This window comes from Marmota marmota, unplaced genomic scaffold (assembly GCF_001458135.2).
Source record: "Marmota marmota marmota unplaced genomic scaffold, marMar, whole genome shotgun sequence".
Classification (NCBI taxonomy): domain Eukaryota; kingdom Metazoa; phylum Chordata; class Mammalia; order Rodentia; family Sciuridae; genus Marmota; species Marmota marmota.
Window position 1 is genome coordinate 35,680,286 of NW_025999842.1, and position 11,684 is coordinate 35,691,969.

An 11,684-nucleotide genomic window follows, 5' to 3' on the forward strand; every position below is an offset into this window, starting at 1 on the left:
TCCAACTCTGTGACCTTATCTGTTATTCCTGCACCTTCTTCACTTTCATCCAGCCATGCTGGGTGCTTGGCTGTCCTTTGAAATGGCCAGGGATACCCTTGCCCTAAAGCCTCTGTATGGCCATTTCCTGCCTGGATTGCTGTGTATCTAACATGTCTTCTTGACTGACTCCCTGGACTCCTTTGTTCAAATTTAACCCTCCCACCCCCAACTCAATGAGCCTTTTTCTTACCACCTTATTTAATACTGGAACAGCCTCCCCCTCTCCCAATCCCACATTTCTAATCCTCTAAAGCACAAACTCTGGTCAAATGTTTATTTTATGATAGTACACAGTACCATACTATTTTATAATATCTTCATCTTATTTATTGTATATTACAGAAAATATTGCTCTTATACCAAACTGTTAGTCCTATCAGATCAGGGGTCATTGTTCTGATCACAAAGGAATAGATTTATTTTATTACTCAAAATAAAAACAAATTAAACCAAAGCTTCGGAATAATGTCCTTATTCCATAAACAATGTATGCGTGTCATACCTCCGTAAGGATGTGTCCTGTAACTGGGACTTGGGGGAGAATACAACTGCAGCTGGGCTGTGAAGATCCAAACCACTCGAAAAATATATTCAGTGAAAGGATGCAGGGACTCTACCTCATAAGAGAGCTTGGACACAGCCTAGACCCATGAGAGATCAATAATCAGCATTTATTATATCACCACCATACAATGTGATTTAAGAGAACAGGTTAATTTGTAGAAGTTGGATGGTCTTTTGGATATTGGGCCACCTAGATCCTGCCAGATGGGATGAAACAGAGGGCTGGAGCTTAGAGAACTTAGAACCAATCTGCAAATTCACACAGATATTGTCTTCTGAGAATATAGATTCAATTATTTGGCACTTTCTTCAAAAATTTACATAAATATTTCTGTATTATTAAACTTGGTGTTGTGGGACTATTTTTTTCTGAACTTTCCCATGGTTTTATTTTAAAAAGACAGTTTTGAATGGTTATGATAGACAGCATTTGTAAATTGAAACAAGTGCCTGTGAAAATCTTTCTCCTGCTCTTGATCCTAGATGTAGTCATTTAGGAGGCATGGTCCGATAATGACCAATGAAATAATTGCTTATGTGATTCTGGGCTGAAGGAATTTAATATGTGGCCAACATTATATATTCCTCATAAAATAAAGGGTTTACAGAGTAGCCAAATTTGAAGCTCATCTACTCCAACCACTTATGCTTAAATCTTTTCTAGAATGCATTAGCACCTATATGTAATCTCCCCTTATTCATGGGGAGACTACATTTAAGACCACAGAATATACCTAAATCCTCAGAGAGTACCAAACTCTATATACAAATACTGTAATATAAATACTGTGAGAGTTCATCTGGTAACCTAGGCAGCTACTAAAGGAATAACAGATGGGTATATGCTGAACAAAGGGATGGCTTACTTCCCAGGGGAACAGAGCAGGAATCCATGAAATTTCATCATGCTACTCAGAATGATGTGCAATTTAAAACTTAACAATTCTTTATTTCTGAAATTTTTCATGTAATATTTTTGGAACATCATTGACTGCGGATAACTTAAACTTCATAAATAAAATTTACAGATGGAAGGGGAACTACTATAATTAGATGTAATATTTTGGCACTTGAATAATTTGGGAGTTTTTATTTAGATACAAAGGCAGTTTTGCATACCTCAGTGTAGGTCCAGCTTCCTGGAAGTTGCTCATATTTCCACTGAATGATGTATTTTACTCCAGAAATGTTAGCAGATTTCCATCGTAACGTCACACTATGGTTTCCAATGGAAGAAGCAAAGGGTGCTGTAGGAAGGTCTGTATTTTCTGGGGAGAAAACAAAGTTTCACTCACCATATACTCCTGTCCATCAAAGCAGAAGAATATAGGAATGTTTAATCCAGTGTTATCAGCATTCTCCTGATCCAGTCACTCACCTGAACAATAAGTGGTGTACATTTTCAAGACAGTCTTCCCTTCTTTTAAAAGGCAACTTGAAGTGTTCTGAGACCGTCCAATTTTCTCTTATTTTACCACTTTCTTAGTAGCAAGAATGGGAGGTACCAAAAACATGTCATAGCACAGCAGAACCATCTACTGCCAAGGATATATACCCCAAGGCAGTTTTTAAATTTTATACTATAATTTTGCTGTTACTACGCATCTTGTCAACAAAATTTTTATATATACAGAGTTACTGCATTTATGGAAAAGGACTCTACATCCCACTGTTTTGCATTATAAAACATTTCATGATTTCTAAACATTTAGACAAATTACAATATGTAGGATACATTTAATGGATGCAATTTGCCAGGCACTGTACCAGCGGTTAGATTCCTGCATGGTATGTACCACTGGGATGAAATTTTTTTATATATATTTTTAGTTGCCAATGGATTTTTTACTTTATTTGTTTATTTATATGTGATGCTGAGGATCAAACCCAGGGCCTCACACATGCCAGGCAAGGGCTCTACCACTGAGCCACAACCACAGTCCTGGGATGAAATTCCTTTACTTTACTTTTTTTCAATTTATCCAAAATTGTGATGAATTTCCCGCTTCAACTTTGTTATAGAAAAAAAATCACTACTTTGTTTGAGAAAGCCTGGTAGGTTTGGTAAGAAGTTTAAAATTCTTAAATACAAATCCCGAGACTAACAATCTTTCTTTGAAAATTCTTATCCCTACAGGTAACGGATATAGACTAATTAAAATCCATACTCTCCAATCAAAAAAAAAAATAAAGACATTTTCATCTGAGGGGCCAGTTCACAAAAAGGTCTAGCATAACCCTTCTCCTGCTTCATCTACTTGTGGTTCATTTTTGGGGTATGAAAGCTGTATAAGCAAAGCACACTCCTCATCCACAAGCCTGTAATGGTCAAACACTGAATACCAAGGATTGGCAGGTGCTACAGATAACTTGAAGAGGATTTCAGTAATGGAGTTATCAGCAGACAAAGAAGGAAAACTGGAAGCATCAGAAATCACAAACAGGGTACAGGAACCAGAGTTATGTAAGTATAAGTAAATTTAATTTTACAGCTAAATAGAGACGTAACGTGTCAAAGTTTTGTGATACATATGAAAAATCAGAGGGAAGGAAAGTTTATTCTAAAATACCAAGGCAAGAGTGATTCAAATGAAAAAGCAAAGCTGACTGTTACACACTACTTTCATTAAGTGGAAGTCATAACAGCATGACTGCAGTCAGAACCGGGTTGTAATTCCTGCTATATCTCTCACTAGCTTTAGGCCACCAAGAACGTGTTTAAACATTACTCCTCAATTTTCTCATCTGTCAAATGAGGTTATTTATAGTATTTATTCATCTGAAGACTAAAGGAGCTAATATTTATAAATTAATGAGAATAGTACCTGGCTAATAAATACTTAATAAAAAATAGCTATTGCTATTTTGATGGATTGTTAGCTATTTTCCCCCAAATGAGAAAGTATCTAAAATTGTGATGTGCTAGAGACAAACAGAGTCTTAGATGCATAGTCTTAGGTCATCATAACAAACTAAAGATACAGTCTCTAAGCTTAAATGCTTTTATTTACATTCGGTACATTTTATTTGTTAGTCACGCATAGAAATTGATCAACAGCCCATGAGAAATTAAATAAAGCATTGATTATACTTGTATTCTAATGGAATTAGATAATTAAATTGGTAATATAATTTTAGAATGTAAGAAAAAGGTATAAATCAAAGGTTCCAGCTTTCTCATGTCTGGAATTCTTAGCATCACAGTAATTTTTTTAGACTCTTTGGATCAAATAACTACCTAATAGTTCCATTTATTAAGTAGTGTTAACAATAAATGTGTATGTCCTAACAACTTAATAGATGCTTTAAAAATAATACATATATTGATGGGCAAAATCATATATTTATTTCATCCTTAAATAAAAACTACTTCGTAATAATACATCTGTGTGCCCTTTGGGCACTACACAGCTTCTCTAGTCTTATAATCTGATTAGGTATCTCCATCCTTATTCCTGTTTCATGTTGAGTTTCCTGTGGTACTTGCTTGTTACTCCAGAAATTACCCAAAACCCCAGCATTGCAAAGAGATAACGTCATGGAAAGGACTTCAGTGCAACGTGTTGTTTATGTCATGAACTTCCCCTAATCAACAGATCCATCAGTGTCCAACAGATGTTGACCATCCTTACATTTCTCTCGTGTCTGAATATACCCTAAGGCTCCTCACAGAGGCCCCTGTGGTGCCCTGGGGCATTTCAACATACAGTTTTAAAACCACAAAAATATAAATTTGACCTACAGCTAACTTTCACAACACAGAAGGAAAAACATGTTTTAATGTGTCCACTGTCTCTCCACAGAAACATTAAAGTGGGGTTTTTTGTTTGGTTTGGTTTGGTTTGGTTTGGTGGGACACTAAATGAGGACAACTAGGTGACAACATCCTTTTGATTTCCATCAGCCAAAATGTAAGGAAGAAATCAGTGAAACAAGGGCTTCAACATATGGAAGAGCCAAGCATGCCCCACAATGGAGGGAACTGTCTCTCAATGGGAGGAGACCCCAGTGATTTTTGCAAAAGATAACTGCTAACATCCAGGCTATGACTTATTAAAGCATTGGCCCTTCAGAAACCAATGGAGATTTAACACATTATGGCCAAGCCACTCACAAACACTCAGTCTACTTTGAAATCAAGCAGAGAGAGATGATGTACACCCAAATTTTCTACTTACTCAAAATCTAACACTGAGAAGTATAGCTTCTATACATTTCACAAATTCCTAGTGCCTTTTAAGGGAGCCATGCACATATTGGGTACTCAACTGAATAACTGTTAGCAGAATAATGTAATGCACATTGAATAAATAATCCTATACTTTTAGATATTAAAACTATGGCATTTTCTAAATCAAATCTGCTCAGAATATACATTTCTCCCTCACTAAGATAGAAGGGACTATGTATACTGATCATGAGGGCAAAATCTGGTCCTAAACATAAGTCATGTGCCACATTTCCCACTATGTCTGGAAGAAGAGTCTTGCTAAGTCTCAGAATGTTCTCAACTTTTGAAATAATTTAATTTTCTCTATAAATATATTTTTATGCTACTGAGATGTAGAAGTCTTGATATTTTAAGAAGCTTTTCACTATACTTTGATAATAGCAAGTCACTAATTGGTATAGATGCGAAATAATGGTCAAGTGCATTTTCTTACCCAGTACTTCCTCTTCATATGCACCTTCTGCACTACTGCAACCAACTTCACAGAACTCTCTCTATGGAAGACAGGTAGGACACAATTCAGTACAGTCTTTGTGCTGGTTTTGCTAATAAACTTCGAATTTGAATTCTGAGGACCTGTGTATCTTTACAGCAACTATTTCAACTGTAATAAAGTTCCCTCTTGCTAGTGAAATTAGATCAGTCCTTTCAGACTGTTTTTTGAACATATTCCACAGTAAAAATAATAATAAAGAATAAAATTTTTTAAAAATCACTTAACAAAACAACCTAGGATACATATACATACTGAAAAGATTCTTAAAACTAACTTACTTTCCCCCATTTTAGCAGTTTTATTGAGATATATTCACATACCATAAAACTCACCCATTAAGAGTATAGTTTCAGTGGCTTTTAGTGTTATTTACAGAGTTGTGCAATCACCACCACAACATAATTTTAAAACATTTAAATCAACCCCAAAAGAAACCCTATACCTATAAGTGTTATATATTCAATTCTATTCCATTTTATTCTGTTTCATTGTTTAATGTGACTCTTGATTTGCTGAATTGATTTTATGACCCTCTAATGGATCCTACTCTACAGTTTGAAAAAGCACTAAGCTTGACAATGCAATTATATGTATGCCACCCTGGTCAAAGTTGTATGAACTAGAAACCTAAAATTCTAGCCTAAAATGATGCTTATAGATTGCCTATTTCTCATGTTGTCCATGTTCTCCTTGGAAAAATTAAAAACTGACATTTATATAAAAATTTTATAATTGCTAAAGATTTTAATGGATAGCTTAATACCAATGTTAAATTTTAAGATCTACTACATAATGATGATTAACATCTTATCTCATTAATCAAAAACAGAGTATGGATCTGATGAAAGAACACAAATCTGCAACTTTTAACAGATGCATTAACATTAGCTACAGAAAAAAGAAAAAGAACTTGGAGAAAGAGTACACATCATAAAAGCACAATGCAATCATGATCAATCTTCCTGCTTGCCTTCAATTTATAATTATTCCTAGGACAACATGCTATTGTTTCTCATGCTGATAGTGGAAACTGTGGCACACTATATTTACCCTGAAAAGAAGGGCTGTAACTTGTAAATACTAACTTTTCAATGTTTGATTTGTGCACTGAAAGGAAGTGGAGTCTGATAAGCCCAGGTTTGCTTAGTTAAGGATTAATTTAAATACCTTGGTTTGGGCTCAGGATGATTTAACTTAAAAGTTTAGTGTACTTTCACATCCTGTTTGCAAATTTCAGTAAAACACATTCAACACAATCCATTAACTACAGAAAAGAAACAAACCAAGCAACAACAAAAAGTATTACATAACATGAGGTTTTCTTTTCTAATAAAGAAAACCAAGGAAAAAAAAGAGAGAAATTGAAATATAGATTATTTAGAAATATAGCTAATCCTGACAATCAGGGAAAATGGTGGCCCTGTTTTTTACAGGGGGAATATATAGTAAATTTTCCATCCATCTGAGAGTTTAAATGTTATCTCAAGAGGAGGCAAAGCTATCAACTAGCCTTCCCTTCCCCCACCTCTCAGTTCATGGAGGCAATCCAGCATTAGACTTCAAATGAGACTATCCAGTGTTCTTAAGCTCAAGTTATCTAGAGAAAATCTAGAGTTGGATCTAAGCAATTTATAGCATCTGATCTGTAAGCCCCCAGATGGAACATTAATACAGCACATTCCTGGTTTGTGAGTTGCCATTCCCACTGTTTACTCTGCCTGGGGATACATCAGTCTGCTGTCTCAATTCCCATTCCCACTTCCATTTTTTCCATAGTATTTGAGTTTCCCTTTTGCTCCACCCTTGGTTTCCCAGGCTGCCAGGTACCTTTTCTAACTTCTGTCACACAGGAAGACACACCCCCAACTCACCATAAGAATTGTAGCATTGTTTCCTAAAGCATTCATTCCTTTCAGAATAGTTAAGTATTGGTGTTGATTTTACATCCAGCTACTTTGCTGAATTCATTCATTTACTTTGATGAATTCATAATTTGATTTCTTCTTTTCCTATCCATATCCCTTTAATTTTTTTCATCTGTTTGATTCCTCTGCCTAGAGTTTCAAGAACTATGTTAAATAGAAGTGGTGAAAAAGGCATTTCTATCTCTCACTATGCACAAAACTCAACTCAAAGTGGATCAAGGACCTAGGAATAAAACCAGAGATGTTGCGCCCAAATCTCCATCATGTCAGATTAGGCCCCAACTTCCTTAATAAGACTCTTATAGTGCAAGAATTAAAACCAAGAATCAATAAATGGGATGGATTCAAACTAAAAAGCTTCTTCTCAGCAAAATAAACAATCAGTGAGGTGAATAGAGAGCCTACAAAATGGGAACAAATCTTTACCACAAGCATATCATATAGAGCACTAATCTCTAGGATATATAAAGCACTTAAAAACCTTAACACCAAAAAAAAAACAAATAACCCAATCAACAAATGGGCCAAGGACCTGAACAGACACTTCTCAGAAGAGGATATACAATCAATCAACAAACATATGAAAAAATGTTCAACATCTCTAGCAATTAGAGAAATGCAAATCAAAACTATTCTAATATTTCATCTCACTCTAGTCAGAATGGCAGCTATTAAGAATACAAACAACTAAAAGTTTTGGTGAGGATGTGGGGAAAAAGGCACATTCATACATTGCTGGTGAGACTGTAAATTGGTACAATCTGGAAAACAGTATGGAGATTCCTTGGAAAACTTGGAATGGAACCACCTTTCAACCCAGCTATCCCACTCCTCAGTTCATATCCAAAGGAGTTAAAAATAGCACACTACAGGGACACAGTCATATCAATGTTTATAGCAGCACTGTTCACAATAGCTAAAATATGGAGCCAACCTAAATGCCCTTCGGTAGATGAATGGATAGGGAAACTTTGGTATATATACACAATAGAACTTTACTCAGCATTAAAAGAGAATAAAATCATGGCATTTGCAGATAAATGAATGAAGCTGGAGAATATAATGCTAAGTGAAGCAAGCCAATCCCAAAAAACTGAAGACCAAATGTTTTCTTTGATATGAGGATGCTGACTAATAATGGTGGGGGGGGGGGCGTGCATGGAAGGAATGGAGGAACTTTAGATAGGGCAAAGGGGAAGGAGGGGAAAGGAGGTGGCAAAGGGGTAGGAATGATGGTGCAATGAGTTAGATATAATTACCCTAAGTACATGTATGAAGACACAAATAGTGTGGAAATACTTTGTGTACAATCAGTGACTTGAAAAATTGTGCTCTACATGTGTAATATGAAATAAATTGCATTCTGCCATCGTGTATAACAAATTAGAATAAATAAATAATCATATAATATAAAAGAATAGTGAAGTATTTTTTATGTGCACTGTTTTAAGCTTAAAAATATGTCAGTTCTGCCTTTGTGAAACTTACATTCTCAGGAAAAGACAGACAATAACCAAGACATGTTTAGAAAAACAAAAGTGACAAGTTTTTTTTTTTTTAAGTTAAGAAAATGAAAACTGCTATGAAGAAAAATAAAGCAAGTATGGGGCATGGTTAGACAGGAAAGAGGCTTCTTCCATGAGGGCGATCAGGAAGGACTGTGAAGTGACCTTCAAGCCAAGATTTGAGAGATGAGAAGGAGTGGATCTTTCAGAGATCTGCGTGGTAAGGACAAAAGCCTCAAGGCAGGAATGTGACTTCTGTGCAAAAGGAAGAGGGAATTGCCCACTGGCTGGCACGGAGAATAAGACAATAAAGACTCATAAAAAAATTTTCAGAAACAATAAAATCAACTCTTGATCTTAGCCCAAAGGATGAGATGCTGTGTTTCAGATTATCAGGGACAAGCCATCTCACTTGCTATTATCATTTTCCAAGTTGTATTTCCTTAAACTTTCACTTCAAGGATGTTCCTCCAAGAAACATGAATTGCAAAAATTTCAATCTTCCTAGGTGGAAACATTAGTGATGAAAGAGGATGATTGTCCAAAGCATGAAACACTGAGTTCAAATATATCTATCTATATTACATGTATGCCTTACTCTTCAGTCCTACTTTACTTAAATTGTAATATTTTTAAGTGTAAAATATAAAGTATAAACAGATTATATTAGTCATAAAACCAACAGAAAGATTACTATCTGTAAGTACAGACAATTGAGCAGTATAATGATTAACGAGGAACTGGTAACTCAGGCCACACAATCCTGGGCAGCTTTGTTGCCTGTGAGATGCTCTTTCTCCCTGATTTTCCTCACCCCGGCACAATCTCCTTAGGGACTGTTCTTTGCAAATGATTTTTCTTTAATCACATAAAAGGTCCTCAGGAAGCTTGCTTTTTAAAAACTCAATCAGGCAAGATCTTTAATTGTCTATTTATGGGGCAAATTCCCCACCCATTTTATTTCTTCTTAGCCAGCTGCCACCTCTACCTATTCTCAAGGACAATTTGAGAAAATGTTCCAATTAAATATTTTTTATTCTTGTTTTTGTCCTCTGTTAAAAGGAAATTTTCTGCTTTACTAGGGATGATAATTTCTACCCCCTCCCCAGGCAGAATATGATAGTCCTCTTCTCTGGTTACCAGGACATTTAAATAGAACATAACAAGGTTTTGAAGTGAGAAATAATATTGCTATTGTCAAGTAACCTAATTCTGACGTGATGGAATCCAGGGCAGATAAGTTTAGCTGAAGAAGACTCAGTGGAAAGAGATCAAAATCCTAAGGTCTCTTAGAAGAGGTGAAAATCAAGTGCAGGAGAGAAGAGCCCGGAGGACAATAGAGACCTGCATGGAAGCTCAAGCCAGTGTGAAGTCACTCATTATCACAGCAGAGAGAAAAATTGTGTTTCAAAGTGTTGGCAAAGGATTATGTTAAATAATAAATCTGCAATTGCAAGGCTCTCTTTTAATGTGGTGAATTTCATGGTAGCACACCATATGTTTAGGGGAAGAAAACACCATTGGCAGAAATATCTCTGGACGTGCCCTTCCATTCTCCCCTCCCCTGCCAGTCCCAATACCCTCGCCCTCTGCCCAGAGTCCAGGAATTATACATTTTCAAACCACAGTACAATAATATACAGTTAGCACTCTGTATTGGTAAGTTCCACACCTGCAAAAAATTTTTCTTAAAAACTTAATCCAGACTAAACTTGTATAGCAATTTTTCCTTGTCTTTATTCCCTAAGCAATCTAGTGTAACAGTTATTTACACAGCATTCACATTGTATTCGGTATTGGAAGTAATCTAAAGATGATTTAAACTGTATATAAACTGGTTATGTGAAAATACTATACCATCTGGACTTAAGCATCTGAGAATTTTGGAATCTGCAAAGTTTCCCAGAACCGCCTCAATCACCTTCAGATACTGATACATATATATTTTGTGTGTTTTATGTATATTATGTATATATATATATATATATATATATACACATGAAACACAACAAATGTTTGTTGTGATATATATAATATATATGTACTATATATTTTATATATGTACTCTGACATAGCATACATATAGAATATATAGAATAGTGTATATATATATATTCATATATATGAATGTACATATACACATATATATTCACACATATATACATTATTATATATGTACATATATACACAAAACACAACAAATATTTGTTCCCCAAAATAGAATTATACCTTCATTTTTATACCCACAGTAATAACACTTCCAATAAGATTAATAGCTGTTTAAAGACTGGAGATAAAAACATGAGGTTTGATGACATCTTTTTTTATATGTTATTATCAACTCACCTCACAAACGGTGGCATAGGTATCATTCTGCATAGAAAAAAAATGAAAGAAAAAGTACTTAAAATTCTTAAAGTTGTAAATAATTTTAATGATGCTTAGCTGTACATTTCTTCCAAATTAATTTCTTGTCCCACCATTAATAACCAACAAAAAACAAAAAGGATCCCAGAGCTGGACCTTCTGTCCAGGCAGGTCATTGTATGCATGGCTCTAAAAATCATGTTATTTGCATAATTAGTAAAAATGGAAGAGTATGATGTCTGCAAGAAAACCTCAGTCAAATAAGAGAGAATCTGTGAACAGATTAGGGAATGAATGAGTGTCTGCAGAGGTCTAAGAGGAACAAACTTGTTAGAGTCTGTAAACAAGTCAAAATAACACCTGGCATTTTGCCAGGGGAATGTTAGAGTTGGTAAACAAGTCTGGATGGTGCCTGGCAAAATGTCAGAGGGAGTGGTTTGAGAAGTAACAAAAGCGAGCCATTAAGTGTGGAGATTCCTGATTGGTTGACTGATGTATCTAGTTTATGCTAATTAGATAAGCTGTGTGGAATGTATAAATACTGCTCCTGTCCT

At 35.2% G+C, this 11,684-nt stretch overlaps 1 protein-coding gene across 6 annotated transcripts in view; it reads right to left on the minus strand.

Moving 5' to 3' along the window:
- Positions 1–11,684, minus strand: part of Ros1 (ROS proto-oncogene 1, receptor tyrosine kinase) — a 134,488-nt gene that overhangs the window by 110,240 nt on the left and 12,564 nt on the right. For all 6 annotated transcript variants that reach the window (XR_007344114.1, XM_048794018.1, XM_048794063.1 and 3 more), the window contains exons 4-7: positions 11,110–11,136; positions 5,271–5,331; positions 1,726–1,874; positions 545–683 (exon numbers count right to left, since the gene is read on the minus strand). Coding sequence is in view for 5 of the 6 variants with exons in the window: in XM_048794018.1 (XP_048649975.1) it covers positions 545–683; positions 1,726–1,874; positions 5,271–5,331; positions 11,110–11,136 (376 nt within the window). In the remaining variant the exon portion in view is untranslated. The remainder of the gene's footprint in view (positions 1–544; positions 684–1,725; positions 1,875–5,270; positions 5,332–11,109; positions 11,137–11,684) is intronic.